The sequence below is a fragment of the Ixodes scapularis genome, unplaced genomic scaffold (genome assembly GCF_016920785.2).
Source record: "Ixodes scapularis isolate PalLabHiFi unplaced genomic scaffold, ASM1692078v2 PGA_scaffold8__174_contigs__length_109621045, whole genome shotgun sequence".
Lineage (NCBI taxonomy): Eukaryota > Metazoa > Arthropoda > Arachnida > Ixodida > Ixodidae > Ixodes > Ixodes scapularis.
The window spans coordinates 31,365,346-31,381,400 of NW_024609883.1; the positions used below are offsets into that span (position 1 = coordinate 31,365,346).

Below are 16,055 nucleotides of genomic sequence, written 5' to 3' on the forward strand. Positions count from 1 at the left end.
CAAAGTATTGCGTGAAAATATTGCGTCCCTGATTGGATGCAGCAGCTTCAAACGTCTCCCAATTGCTCAGAGTTGCTCGCTTGTTTCGAGCTGGACCCGATCTCAGCAATTCATGTCGATCTAGGGAAAGCTAGAGAACAACCCGCCAGCAACACCGAAATTGCTGAGAAAGTTGCTCCGCCTGAAGGGAACCTCTCGCCCCTCACGCACTCGTGGCCCTCACACCCCTGACCCACTCACTGCCCTCACGGCCCTCGCACCCCTCACGCATTCCTGCCACTCAGACACTCACCGCCCTCAGGCACTCATGGCCCTCACGCACCACCGCCCTTACGGCCTTCATACCCCTCACGCCACTCACCGCCCTTCACGCCCCACATGCACTCATGGCCCCCACCCACTCACGGTCCTCACAGCCCTCACGACCCTCACTCACCCTCACACTCATGAATTTTCCTGGTTCAGAAACTCGCTCACCCTCACCTTTACCCGTGAAGATGAGGGTGAGTGAGGGCCCTCGTGAGTGAGGTTTGCCGAGGTATGCCTGTGGGCAGAGCGGACCTGCATTCTAGGGCCTGCGCCGCTCTGCAAGAGATGCAAACAATTTCAGTGGGACCCACTAAGTATGGATTTCTTTGGCTCGTTACTGGGTTCCTCGTTTGCCGCACTGGTTCTTTGGATGGTTATTTTGCCCAGAACAAAAAAAGGGTGTTCAGTGGTTTCCATTTTCCACAAGCGCTACCCAGCACAAAAACTGAAGCAGTCAGTTTGGCCCAATTGCCTCGGTCTTCTAGCTTCCCATGTGCATGCGCTCGGAAAAGCTCTCCCCTGGTATGTCTCTTCTATGCTTACCAATGTTGATACTGCGGTGCTCACATACAACACAAAACAAAGTTGATAGGAAGTGCGGAGTACTCCCATTCAGCTTTCATCAAGGTCAACCATTTAGTAAAAAGGAGAAAATCATTTTATAGTTTATTTGGAATGGTTTTTGTGCGTCACTTCATTTGATGAGTAAACATACTCAAACAACACCGAATTTTCGGTGAAAAATTTAACACCTAAATACCAGAACCCCCAAAAATTGTAATACTGCAGGCACAGATTCTAGCTCCTTGTCCAGAGGCTAAATAATCGGGGCCGAGCGAAAAACTATTTGAGGACCCAAGAGTAGTAGCTCGGTCGAGGCTGAAGGGTGTGGTGTTTGTAACTCGTCTTCAACTTTGGGCATTCCTGCCGCCCACGCATTCAAAGCAGTCCCGGAGTACATAGTGTCGCAGTAATCGGAAGCAGGCTACTCGGTCGCTTGCTGGGATCCTGGCGTTTTAGAAGTGCTCGCAAAGAAGGCGATGAGACAGAACTGTTGCCACCGTCGACCGGTCGGCTGCGGAGTGACCTGCGGAACGAGTGTCTACCATATTTACTTCTGTTGCTCCGCCCCCACTACGATCGTGACCGGCGACTAGGCGTGCCTGCGGCGACGCGAGGTGGGAATCGATGAACCACAAATGGAGTCTGGGCAAACATACCAGTTGGCGACGCATAGCACCGTTCCTCCACAGAGCCCAATAAGCTTCGACAAATTATGGAATACTCTCGGAGCGCGTGGGGTTTTCAACACACGCAACCCGAGCACGTAATCTATAAAATGCAAAATACCAAATCGGGTCTTCGGGACATCCTCCTCCGTTATCGCGAGGGGAACGCTCGACACGCATATGCGGCGATCTTTGGTAGGTATTCGTCGTCGTTTTTTGGTTTTCATACATCTGAAACTAAAAATGGGACTAGGAAGCAACATGGAGTCGCACTCGCCAGTCAGAAAATGCTCGCAGAGCCTCTGGGTCCTGCAAGAGGCAACCCGAAAGAACCACCACGCAAGTGTTAAACGAACGTCCGGACAAAATGTGGCCTGCACCTTGCGGTTTGCCGAACGGTGAAAAGAGTTTCGAGCATGCCCCCTGGCACAACCGGCAAACCTTTTGGAACGGCGCTGGCTGTAGTCGCCGGCAAGAATGGCAGAGGGGTCCTCAGTTGTCCCAACTCCAGCACGAGCTTCGTACGTTCGAGAAGGCTTTGGCGTCTCGAAAGCCTCCAGTGTGCCCGCACAGATGAAGCACGAAAGGAGAAAAGTGTGTGCTGCAGGCTGGGTATTCGATAGAGACATCCCGCCGTCGACTATAATGGTTGCAGACTTTCTGCTTGCAGTTCCAAAGGTTGGCCCAGGATTTTCCAACGTTGCGCAGAGTGCCGACGTCGAACACAAGTAGCGTCCGCGCTGGTGGCCGACGGGTCACGACTCGCGTCACGCACGATTTGCATCACTGGGCAGAAGGGCGGGCCAAGGTCACCCGGCAAGCCGGAATTGACCGCTAGGCGTCTCGCTGGCGACGCAGTGCGCCAAGATGCGCGGCGTGCCCGTGCAGTGTGGCCAGCAGTCCCCCCTTGGCCTTGGGGTCGTCCTGGGGACCGTATTGCAGGTCGCTGCCATCCAGGGCGCTCAGGCGGCCCCCCAACGCCCTCAGGAGGGCGTCCCCCGCGCACACGTCCCACTTCTTGATGAGGCTGCTGTGCAGGTACGCGTCCGCACGGCCGGACACCACCTCCAGCACCTTGTAGCCTGCGACGCCGGGAAGCGAGCCTCTGTTACGGTGTGTTGCGGGTGAAGAACAGTATGGCAACCTCCTGCCCAGAAAGCTCTTAAACTCTTCTCTCGGTACCAAAGCTAGTAGCCGAGGTCCTGGTAGGTGGCTGGATCATTACGGTAGGCTAGCGAAAATGTTTAAAGGGTTTTGATGGCTGCTTAGACTAACAAACTACTATAAAGTTTAGACCTTTGCATGAAACGCCGACATCACTGGGGGGTTTCGATATATTTCTTGTTTGAGGTCACGCACTACATTAGAGGGGTGTTGAAAATGAGTGTTGGCATACTTTTTTTTATTAATGCGAAAGCATTAACTGTCTCGTAAAGCGAGCTGACGTCATCAGTCTAAAGCGCGAAGACATCGGGAAGTTTCCTTCAGTTCCATTAGCTGGCGCGCGTCGACGGGGCTCCCATTGGCCGCTGCACTTGTCAGTTTCCATGACCGCTCACCCAATGGCGCTGCGTGTCCATCAGCGCGCTGTTAACACGGAGCGTCCAAGGTCACAGTGCCCAGGGGAGCACACACGCTGACCAGCGACGAAAAGTACACAGCAGACAAGTGGCTTGCATGCTTTCGCATTCACAACTCGTAAGGAATGCTTACGTGTACTTCAATCTTTTTTTCTTTATTGAAACCATGCTTCAAATAGTGTTGCTGCTCTACCAGTGCTGGGCAAAATGTTGCCTGGCCCACAAATTACGGTAGCAGCACAAGCTTGATAGCTTGATTCCAGCCAGCTCTAGTAACCTCCGACTTCCCAAGAAATCTGTGGTTGTATTGCCATAAAACACGACCAGGCCAAACACCTCACCTCCATAACGAGATATGCGAAGTTGTGCATACACGGATACTATGCAACGCACAACAATCGCTGATGTAGACTTGTCCATTTACCCACAAAAAAATGTCACTGTTTTACGTGACGGTTCGAGGTAGTTTTCAGTGAAGAATTTGTAACTGCGCCGCCGTTTATGGGCTCATATTCAGGGTGACATAGTAGTCCTTAATTTTACAAATTATAAAGTGATCCAGTCAAACTCCGGCATTCCCTGCAGCTACGATCAGTATAGCAATGGCAGCATTCACTGTAATCAATGATGCCTGTTGTACCCTCCAATGCTCAACGTAGTCAAACACAGCAAGCATCTTATGGCTGCTTTTCAGTTAAAAGATACTAGCCACGTAGTTTATTACATAACCTTGGATAGTAAAACTACCCCGGGCTGGGGTAAAAAGAATTGGCAAAACTTCTAACGTTCCAGGAAAAAGATGTGGAAAGAGGTGCAAGATTCTTTTGTGTCTTTTCCCTTCAACATTGAACGTGTTGTTTTTACCCGGCTTTGGGAAGTTTTACAATAGCGGAAATCGTCGAGAGGTAGTCTGCTTTAAATAGAGTGCTCTTGAGCGAGCACAGGTGCACTGTAGCAAAGCGACACCCACAGAGTGAAAGATGTTGCTATTTCGCTTCATTGCAGTGCATGCATGTGCTTAGAGGAAAGGCATTCCTCTAGAATGGGGTGATGCATGCGCATGCTTCGAGAATAAAATTCTGAATGAACGCCCGCCTTTCAAAAAATCGCCCATCCCAGTTTTCTGGCTAAACATTTGTTTCAAACACTACCGAAATCTTGCCTGCCTCATCAAGTTCCTAAAATGTCCAACAGGGCTCCCTCTGGGAGTATATTGGTGAGACACATCATTTAGAGGCAAGGGAGCTGGACTTTGAAGATAAAATGTGAAAAAGATATCGTCAGAATATCACAGTCACATATATAGTAGCCGCAGTTTTAATTAAAAAAATGTGAGTAACGTCCCGCTCAGGGGGAGTGCTTTTCCCTTGCTACGCGGGTGCACTGCGGCAAAGCGGGATGTGCACAACAGCAATGCCTACTCAGAGGCTGTCGCTTCACTGCAGTACACCAGAGCGTGGTGAGAAGTGCAATCAACAAAGGCAACCGACCAGGCAGGACAGATCATGGCCATGAGAAACATTGCGAAACTTCCACAATTGTCATTGTTTAATACAGAGATCAAATCGAATATGATGCTATTTAAGGCAACAATCAAAAGTTTTGAAAATTCGCACGTTTACCATAATGATCCAGCTGTGTAGTGGTGCCTGATCTATTATTCAATAGTTTTGGCGTGACTCTTTTGCAAATTCCTCGCATTTGGGTGAAATTTAGAGGGGTGTAGCAGGGTAAGGCAGTTGGGCAAAAGTAACGCAGAAATCGCATTATTGAGTTCCGAAGTCGAGAGCGATTTGTTAAAGGCACTGGGGCTTAATAACGGCGAGTAAAAAATAGAGGTTGGGAAGGGGGCAGATACCCAAGCAGAGGCTATCTGACAGGCGGCATAAGTCGAGGGAAGGATTGACACAATCTCATTCTTTTCCTGTCGGTCTATTGGGCGGAGGGTGCAAGCACATGCAGTGATGCATTCCTCTGCGCACAAGGGGGTGAGCTAGGCAGTGAGGAGTGTCTCCACACACGAGACGAGGGGAGCACAAAGGTGAGAGAGTGATCATGCATGCAATGCAGAGTCCCATTTTTATGAGTGGGTAGCAAACATCTCGGCCATGGGTTTTTCGTCAGCCGACAAAACACAGCGGCCATTGCTACGGCTCTGTGTTTAGACGTCGTAGCCCCCTGCATGGAGAGCAATGACAAACCTCCGCTTTTGCGTCTGCCTACTGTCCGAGTGGACATAGAGGTGCTGCGATGTTCCGCCTTTGTGCCTACCCACTGTATCCTTCCAGTCAGGGCTGGCTGCTGCGATTCTCTGCGCAAAAAGCAGAAGCACCTCCGCCATTCTGTCTGCCTACTACTATATATCCTCCAACCAAAGCTCACCACTGAGATGTTCTGCCACTGTGCCTACCTGCTGTGATGTCCCTGTACCCTCTGCGCAAGAAGCAAACAAAATTCCGCCGTCCTGTCTACTCACTAAGTAATCTCTAACCAAAGTTTGAATCTGTGAAGTTCCACCTTTCTTGCTACGCATTAGTATATCCTTCGGGTCAGGGCTTGGCGCTACGACACTACTTGCAACGTTTGATTTACTTACATCTACTGCACCGGCTATAGGCCTGTTTTTGTTGGCCAGGGGGCACTATTGGCGATTTTCATTGCATGCTTTTCCAAGCTACTTTGACGGTTTTCTATTTAGACCACGTGTTGGGAATATCTGATTCGCTTGAGAAGGCTGGCAAGTGAACTTGCTGCCACGGCTTTCTGTTCTAGTCGCTAGGTGCTGCTGATTTTGCTGGAGTCGCCAATAGCGCCCACGATACGTGACCTCAAAAGAGGCACGTTCGCAAGGAGCGACCACGTAATGCCGACGTGAAGCGGCGTCCTAGTCCCATCGTGCACAATCCACGGGGATAAAGTAGTGTCTGTCGGCGGCCCACGGCGTCAACTCAAAACTTGAGCTTCAGGTCTATGCTTGGCGTACACTGTTGTACTCGACTTACGAGCACAGCCCTTCTTAAAAAAAGAAGTACACTGCCCTGCGGTCTTCTGTGCTGGTGTACGCTGGTGCAAACGAATCGAACGATTCCAAAGTACTCTCTGTGCAAAAAGCAGGCGAAACAGAGCCGCCGGTGCGGTTCCCTCCCTGCGCTGCTTACCTGCCCCTCCTGCAGGCACCAGCTTGACGTTGGGGCCGAAGGCGTTCCTGGCCAGGTCCTGCACTTCTCCGGCGTGCGAGCGTGACACCAACACCACAGGGGGGTCCCGGTGCGCGTCGGGGGCCACCACCAGGCCCGGGGACGTCCCGTGGCCCACCCAGGCCCACACTGCAAAGAGAGGCTCAAATTAGGGGGCTAATATGCCAAATCAACTGAGGGCACCTGGCTCGCCCTGGCGGAGGACCGAAGATTAATTTTGACCACCCGGGGATCTTTTGACGTAGTACAACCGAAATCTTGATTACAAGCCTTCTTTGCAAGAAGCCTCTGTACACACATATATATATGAAAAATGCATTCAAAAATGCACCTTTTGTAATATTACAATATACATAAATAATGCTATTGCAATATTTCTTGGGTGGTATGACAATTTACCGAGGATACTTCAATATCATGAGAAAAAAAGTGTTTAATAAAGCCGATAATTTAAAACGGTATCTTTGAGTATAAAAATTTTCTTTGGTACTCAAAGATGGGCACAGGGATTACTTTTTATCTAGTTTAGCAAGATCTAAAATAATTATAATATTTTCTTTTAGATTGTTGATAGTTGCAAATTAACCTATAAAAATAAATATTTCATGTAGTATCAATGATTCTGTTTTTCAAAAAGAGAAAAAGAGATGATCACGAGGACATTTTAAATTATTCTAAGAGCTTTCTTTGTGGTCACAAGTTGTCTAAGTTACTCTTTGTGGTCGTTCTCCACACTACATGGGTGTAACAGATAAGTGAATAAAAAGTGCATTATAAATTAGCTGTTTATTGTTTGCTGGAAGAATATGTCTAATTATTCATTATTCCCACAACTTTACAAAGTTTTTATGAATATACGTTACGTGAGCATTCCAGGACAACTACAGTGGTCCCAGGATACTACCCTGAGGAACCCAAGTGTAAATGCATCCCATAATGGATTAATAACTACTAATTTAAACATATTGGAATCAGTTCTGTAAATATGTTATGAGCAGTAACACTAACCTTGAATTCTATAACATTTGAGTTTATCTAGGAGACTTTTGTGATCTATACGATCAAACACTTAACTAAAGGCTATGAATATCCCTAATGTCAAAAGTTTATTCTCAAAAGTTTCTATTTTTTTTTTTGTACAAATAGACTTGTTTCTTTAGATCCATCTGTGACTCAGTCAATGAGGAAAACTTGTAAAAAAAAAACTTGAAAGTCGAGAATGCACAATTTTTTCAATTAGCTTTGAGAAAAAAGGAAGGATAGAAATGGGATGATAATTGCACATATAGTTTTGATTCCCACCTTTATACAAAATCAACACCTTAGCAGTTTGTATTTTTTTAGGAAATGTACTGGATGAAAATATAAGGTTGTAGACAGGGCCGTACCCAGAAAAAAATTTCGGGGGGGGGTTTTCGGGGACAACGGCGGCCATTTTGAAAGTGTCTATTGTCTTATTTTCGCCTATGAATCATGTGCATCGGTGGTATATAATGGAGAGTTGCAGCAAACCGGAGAACCGGTCCCGGTTTGGTATCCGGTAGCCGACCGCCGCCACTGCGCGTGCGCAGAGGTGGAGATTAAAATCGGCTGGCTGCAAGTGCACCGACCAGGGCCGTACCCAGAAAAAAATTTCGGGGGGGGGGGTCAGAACCCCCTATCCCCCCCCTGGTTACGGCCCTGGTTGTAGAGATGAGTTATAGTAAGTCAATTACAAACTTCACTGCTCCCATTGGAAGGTCCTCACAGTCATGATTGTGACTTTTTTTCATGCTCATAAATATAGAAAGCACTTCCACAGTATCAGTAGGATTTAAAAATATTGTCTCGTTTTCTCCGATGATATTACTTGCTGCAGTACTGTTATACCCTAGTATTCCCCACGCTCACAAAATATATGAATCGGTTTGCATCCGAAAAAGGCTCGCCTGAACCCGACGCTCTGCCGACCATCTTTGAAGGTAGGAGGGCAGTTCAACGCATTAAAAGGCACATGCAAAGAAAAGACAAAAAGACCGTTTTAGAAAAAAGCTATTACGCTGGCTCCACTGGCTCTTTTGTTCAAACCGCCTTTTGTTAGTGTTCTAGTTTTGGTTTCTTTTTATATTGCTGAAGTGACCGTATGTCCCGGACCGACACCGCTGCCCAAGATTGTTTTCTTCTGTTTTTTTTAATCTACTCCGCTACCCAGTCTCTTGGGAGAGGATGGACTGTTGTAATACCTGGTCATGCAATTCATGATGCATCTTTCAGGGTGCAACTTGTTTTAGCATGGACTTTTTCTTTTACAGTTGCTAATACTACTTAAGGTCAAATATTTTTTAAATGTAAACATAAATTTTGTTAAATTTTCCTTCCATAGGTACATATTCTCCTCAGGAGCACTTTTTGGAGATACAAAGCATGCGACATTCTGTTGTGAATAGAGTTCTTTTTTTTACAAATTATGCAATGCTTTCCATATACAGTATTGTATGTCATGCAATGGTTCTTTGGGCCGTGGAAATGTGATCGGACGATGATAATGCTTGGTGGTGGTCTAACGCGGTCAACAAATCTTTGGAGAAATATGCGAATGTAGAGGCCCAGGAAGCTTTCACGGATTCAACATCAAATTAAGGGCTGCCGGGCACACATCTCCGCTTTTTCTCGAGCTGTAATTGTGCAATAACTGGTGGCAAACAAATAAAACGCAGCAGAGGGTAACACTATCACAGGGATGGACCTTTTTCTGCAGTTAGGTATTCGCGAAGTACGCAAGGGCATTGCGGTGGCAGAACGGCGACTCTGTCTCATCACCCGTCTCATTGTGCTCCCTTGTCCCCCGAAACCAATTATACTGTCCCTTCAAACCACTTCAGCCTTGCTGAACAATGCAGCCTGCACGCTCACATGTCCAGCAGCTGCCAAGCATGAAGGCAGACGTCTGCCGAATTCTTGTCCTCTTATGACTGTTTTGGGGAGGGTTACACTAATCCGGCCTGACGCGTCCCATCAACAGCACTTTGTTTACTGTCAACATTTTACCTTACAATAAGTAGCACTCAGTATGTTCCTGAACATATGAAGCCGGCCATGTCCTGTCGGCGCAGACGGTGCCTCGTGTCTGCCTAAATTACTGTGGGGGAGTCACTTTTCTGATTTGCCAATGGCTGGAACACGTACTCTGTCACGTCGAGGGACCTCTGGACAACCTTCCCCTTACAAATCCACCGAAAGGTTTCGAAAAATCAGAAGCCTAACTACAAGAGCAGAAGCCACGGCGCCCGACTACTTTTGCAAGCGAAGGAGCGCGCGAGGAACAAGATGGTCTTTTTATGACGTAGTGGCACATCACGAGCGACTAGCCAATGGTGTTCTGCTGCGGTAATCACTTCTGTTTTCTTCACTTTTTTTGCACGTTTTAAGAATTAGTGGGGGTCAAATGGTTGTGATATTTTGGACTCGGCAGGCACAAACATGTCAGAATCAACTATTAACTCATTTTTTTTCTAAAAAAGCTCTTCAGCTTCCCTTTAAGTGTCCTCTTGTAATTTTTTTTCACATCTCTATAAAACCTTGCCTATTCCTTGTTCTTTGTTTTGTTTCTTTTTGTGGAAGGGGGTGGCAGGAAGAATGTCAACCATTGTATTGGATGGCTCCCATCATGAAAGAAAAATCTGAAGTGGCAAGCTGAAAGGCCGATCTCGCAGAGAGATTCTGAAAATCATTTAAAAAAAGACAAGAGTTGAAAAATAAGAAACAAAAAACGGCTCTGTGCATGTCATGGCATTTTATTAATGTTTATGATGATTGATTCTCAAACTTTTACCATATATTGATGATCGATACTTATAATTTTACCATATAACGCAACTGACACGCGAGGCGGCTGAAATGTGAAGCAACTGACCCGTGACGGGACTGACCCGTAAAGGGACTGACCCGTGGCGCGACTGACCCGTGGCGCGACTGACCCGTGGCGCGACTGACCCGTGGCGCGACTGACCCGTGGCGCGACTCACCCGTGGCGCGACTCACCCGTGGCGCGACTCAACCGTGGCGCGACTCACCCGTGGCGCGACTCACCCGTGGCGCGACTCACCCGTGGCGCGACTCACCCGTGGCGCGACTCACCCGTGGCGCGACTCACCCGTGGCGCGACTCACCCGTGGCGCGACTGACCCGTGGCGCGACTGACCCGTGGCGCGACTGACCCGTGGCGCGACTGACCCGTGGCGCGACTCACCCGTGGCGCGACTCACCCGTGGCGCGACTCAACCGTGGCGCGACTCACCCGTGGCGCGACTCACCCGTGGCGCGACTCACCCGTGGCGCGACTCACCCGTGGCGCGACTCACCCGTGGCGCGACTCACCCGTGGCGCGACTCACCCGTGGCGCGACTCACCCGTGGCGCGACTCACCCGTGGCGCGACTGACCCGTGGCGCGACTGACCCGTGGCGCGACTGACCCGTGGCGCGACTCACCCGTGGCGCGACTCACCCGTGGCGCGACTCACCCGTGGCGCGACTCACCCGTGGCGCCCCAGCTGAAAATTCCCATTAAATCCAATTGGAATTCCAACTGGTTTTAACTGGAACCAATTGGTTTTAGTGGGTTCCAGCTAGAACCGCTCTGGCCAATGGGTCTCACCAATTGGAATTATTTTTCCAGTTGGAACCTGAATGGGTTCCCAACGATTCCCATTGGTTCCCGTTGGTTCCCATTGGCAGTGACCAATTGGTTGTCCAAAAACCCAATTGGTACCAATAAGTAACCAATTGGTACCAATAAGAAAATTCCAATTGGAACTTAATGGGAATTTTCAACTGGCGCGACTCGCCCGTGGCGCGTGGCGCGACTGACCCGTGGCGCGACTGACGCATGATACAGCTGACATTTTAAGCAAATTAAGTTTTCAACAAAACTCTTTGCTCGAATTGAACAGTTTTAGAACAGTAGGAAGGTGTATTGGTTTTGTCAATGCTCCTTGTTTCCGATCAATAAATTTGCAGGGAGGGAATACTGAATGGAGCTTTAAGTGCCGACATGCTGACGGTGTAAGAGTATGGCGATGTTACGAAAGGAAGTGCCCTATTTTGCACAAATTTTACGCAATAGGCATGCCTGCGACGCATTCTAAATGGCAAATGCAAATTAAAGTTGGGGATGTGGGCATGTTTCGTAAGGCAACTTTCGTATGCAGGAAGGAGCCGAATTTAATATTCACTTAATGTATCCAAAGTGTGCATGACACGTTTTCCGAGACACCTCAGAAAAGAAGAATGTTGTAATGTTAGGTTGCATTCTCATTCATACTGCTGGCTAATGCACTCTATCGAGATAGAACCCTTTGAATATAGACTTCGGAAGTTTTAATCCTGCCTACACAAGGTGACCAGGAAAAACCTAAACAAATTTTAGAGCCTCCTAGCAAGAATCATCTATATTTGTAAAAACTATTAACGAATTTAAATGCGGCATACTTCTTTGTACTAGAACAGTGGTTCTCAAAAGGGGGTCCGCAGACCCTTTAGGGTCCGCGAAGGCAGTCTAGGGGTCCGCGAGACCCTGCCTCATTAGTCAAGTCCGGCAACAAAAGTTGTCTTTCTTCAGGTCGAGATGAAATGTTTCAGTTTTCTGGCGCGTTTTCTAGTGTGTATTTCAATAAGAGAGATCTACTTCAGACTAGCCCTTAGTTATATAATTTTTTTAATCATTATTATATTTAATCTATACCTTTCCTCTCCTCTCCCCGCAAATGGGGTCCTCCATAACCTCCACCGATTCCCAAGGGGTCCGCGTAACATCAATGGTTGAGAACCACTGTACTAGAAACATTAAAATTTTTTTTACTGATCTCTTAACTTTTACGTTTTTCAGAATGCCAAGCCAACGTGCTAATGTTTTGGAGCCGTTTCAACAAGGTTTTTGTCAATGTGAAATTGTCTGATCGCTCAAGGATTCTCGCCCAATCATGTCCGATGCCATTAGGAGTTTCCCTGAGCTTGGCCATGAAGGCGACTGCCCCAAAAGAAGAAAGCGCACTGCAAACGCCAACAGTCAGAACATCCGAAAGCAAGTCGAGCAAAATCCAAGTGTCTTCCTGAGCGAAAATCGCTCACGAGACTGGAATCAAATGTGAATCGATGCAACAAGCGGTTGAAAAAGGAGCTGAAACTCAAGCCCTACCAGCCTAAAAAATTTCAACTACTCATGAACGAAAATAACCTAGTCTAGCTTGAAAGATGCCACCAACCTAAACGCCGGGCCACAGGTATGTAACGTGCTGGGAATGTACCCTCTTCACAGACGAAAATCTTTATGGTCGAGCAGGCCCACAACTGCCAAAACAACAGGAACAGGTTCGCAGAGGCCCCCGGCACCTCGGCCATTGTCGAATACCGTTAAAATCTGCAGTCCGTCATGGTCTTAGGTGGGATTTCTGCCAGCGGCGAGAAACCACTGGTTTTCGTGGGACAAGGAGTCAAAATCAACAAGGACATGTAACGACGCGGATCTCAACCCAACTTATTACAGCATGTGGTCAGTTTTGGAAGCCAAGGCTTGTGCTAAGTGCCACAAAAGTTTGGAGTCGCTGAGGCAATCACTGCACCAAAGTGGGACCGAATCATGCCGAAGAAGCTCCGGCCCGTCGGCAAAAATTTCGAGAAGCCCCCGAGGCTCTGCATTGGCGCTGAGGGCCGCCGCTTCAAAACCTGCTAAGAATGCAAATGCTAACGTACCATAAAATTGTTATTAAAAAATAATTTTGTAAAATTTCCTCGTTTAATATAAATATAATAAAAAATGTTTGTCCGTGTATTTTTTTCTGGTCACCCGGTATAGACAGAAGTAGCTAAGTTTTCACGAAGCAGAATTCACCCAGCATTATTGGGCTGCAGGCTAAAAAGTTAAAGAGGCCCAAGAAACAGAACGCCACACTGAAAGAAACCTGAGGAGCATGCATCCAAAGGGGTTGTCAAGTCTTAGCATACCGTATTCACTCGAATCTAGGCCGATAGTTTTTCCAAAAAAATTAAATCCGAACCTCGGGGGTCGGCCTAGATACGAGGATCCGGCTCCGCCATGACCGCGGGACGCCATCTTGTCTGCATCGCTTCGGGAAGATACGCTGTGTACCATGGAACGCACGGAACGTTCGTCTCTACTCGACGCTATGGCATCGACCAGTCGATGCCACTACTCCGCGGCTTTTAAGAGGAAAGTTGTCTTGGCTGCTGAACACTCGTCCAACCTGCAAGCCCAGCGTGCCTTCGGCGTGGACGAAAAAAATGTGCGTCACTGGAGAAAGCAGCGTGGTCAGCTCTTTGCATGTGCGGCAACAAGAATGGCGTTCTCAGGACCGCGGAAGGGAAGTCACCATGAGGTGGAGATCGAGGTCGCAAACTTCATCAGGGCCCAAAGAGCAGCAGCACATCCCGTAACAACAGAAATCATTCAGGCAAAAGCAAGAGAAGTTGCAAAAGAACGAGGTGTGCCTCGGACGCAGTTCAAAGCAAGCAGAGGCTGGCTGCAAAGATTCGTGAAGAGATTTGGATTCAGTCTCCGACGACGAACGTCGTCGGAGACATTGGGTCAGGTGGCTGCTGGATCGCGGCCGCATGGGACGACATCCCGGCGGAACTGGTAGTAAAGTCGTTCCGAAAGTGTTGCATCTCGAATGCCCTGGACGGTACAGATGACCATGCGTTGTGGTAAGTGGACAGTGACAAAGATACCAGTGAGGACGACGAATGATCTGGAAAAATGCGGACATTAACCATGAGCATACCGTCGGAATCGTGACCGAAATAGTGCTGTACATTGCGGATAAATTCCGTGCTGTGTTTAATTTATGGCGCTTTTCCTATACTTTTTAATCGGCCTAGAATCGAGAATTTTTTTTTTTTTATTTTTCGGCCCTGCCGTTTTTGCGGGGTCGGCCTAGAATCGATGCTGGCTTAGAATCGAGTAAATACGGTAAATTGGCACAAGAACAGAATAAACAAGCTTCGAAGTACTTGAGAAAGGAAAGTGTCCTCCTTGAATTAAGGACCCGTGGGTGTGTCTAAGCAACATGACAGAATCTCCACTTAATGTAGGAGGAACGAATTTTACCCGAGCATTTACACCGTAGTAGTAAACAAAATTAAATGCGGTGAAACTTCAGATAATAAAGGCACTGAGGCAGACTCGCTCTCCGTAGCTACAGCCATCGTTGTAAACTCGGGTGTGGAACTCCGCTTTGGTCCTTTGCGTATTGTGTGCGAGGGTGCACACTTTGCATTAGGAGACATTATCATCATTAGCTTCGCTTTTTTGTGCTTTTGAGTGACAAACTATTTTCAAAATGTATGAAGCTGTATTCGCCCTAGTATGTTTGAAACAATTGCTCGTCTCAATAATAACGCATTTTTGGCGTATTTAGAACCTTTGTCTGCTAAAGTTGCAAAAAGAAAAGCGTCGCTGCACGCGCGATAAATTTTGGGATAGATTTGCCTATATTCACGGAGTCACTGACAAAAAAACTTCCTTATGCCTTTCACCATAATCTAAAAAAACAGAGCTGCCGATACACATTCCTTGTCCAAAACTTATACCTAGCAGATGACACATGTGTGATGTGCCGGCCACACCACTGCTACAAAATGTCAGACACTGTTTCGAATGTTCTCGGTTGTGCAGAGTCTACGGGAAGTGCCACAAGTCAAGCAATCTGTGCCCGTTAGACCACTCGTACGTCTATCTTTTGCCACAAGATCACGCTCCTGCCCGCACCCACGATCAGAGACTGGTGTCGGCTGATAAAAGGGAGGCGAATGGTGGGTCCGGTGAGAGTGGGGCTGCCACTGCACTGTCAACTTAAGGGTGAACGTAGTACAATTACGTTGGCTGCGGTAGTGATTTCGTGAGAAAGGTTGGGTTGCACTCACCAGTTCGGTTGTGGAAAGGCTGGTGGATGACCCCAATGACCGGAGAGCCGTCGACTGCGACACACACCATGGTGGTCACATAGTCCAGCAGGTTCTCTGCACGCCGGACAAATGCAAGTCAGACTGGCAGGTTCAGGCGAGGCCGAGTTTTACTAGTTAGCGAGTACCAAAGACACTGGTAAAAGAAAAGTTTTTCATTCCCTCCCCCTGAAAACAGAAATAGTGAACTGTTAGTTGCCTTTAAAGTGAAACCCCACCCTCGTTAGGTGCGATTTTGAAACAACAGATGGCTTTTGGATAGCCGTCCAGGCCCCATGCAGCCCACAAAAATAAAAAAAAACAATTTTTTTTTTAATAAAATAAATGAGGTATACCCATGTTGAATAACCTGAGACTGGGGCAGAAGTGAACAAACAAGTCGAAGGAACAGAAAAGGACAGGACGACGTCTGAAACTCAGCTACCAGGTTTATTTAGTCCGCCTCCTTATATAGCCCGCAATCAGCCACCACCAACACAAAAGGGGCAACCTCTAAATAGTTAAAATGCCAAACCCTCCAATCACCCACAACCTACACAAAGGGACAACCTCTAAACAGTCCAAATGCCAAAGCCTCCTTCAATTCCAAAGCCTCTGGACAACCCTTCATGCCAATTCACAAAGATAACTAAAATCTCCCCAAAATTTAACAAAAAAATCAGTACCTACTTCATTCAAAAAAAAGAGAAAAATGTTTTCTTTACAAAAAAAAAAGAAAAAAAAAAAACTGAGGTATATTGGATTCAAACAAGATTTATTTAATATAAATAAGATTTATATGATT

General features: G+C 47.5%; 1 protein-coding gene across 1 annotated transcript in view; it reads right to left on the reverse strand.

Annotated features, from left to right (window-relative positions):
* Positions 1-949: 949 nt before the first annotated feature.
* LOC115310822 (putative inositol monophosphatase 3) overlaps positions 950-16,055 on the reverse strand; it is a 30,126-nt gene continuing 15,020 nt past the window's right edge. The window contains exons 3-5 of the mRNA XM_029969284.4: positions 15,233-15,328; positions 6,277-6,444; positions 950-2,620 (exon numbers count right to left, since the gene is read on the reverse strand). Coding sequence (XP_029825144.1) covers positions 2,373-2,620; positions 6,277-6,444; positions 15,233-15,328 — 512 coding nt within the window. The 3' untranslated portion in view covers positions 950-2,372. The remainder of the gene's footprint in view (positions 2,621-6,276; positions 6,445-15,232; positions 15,329-16,055) is intronic.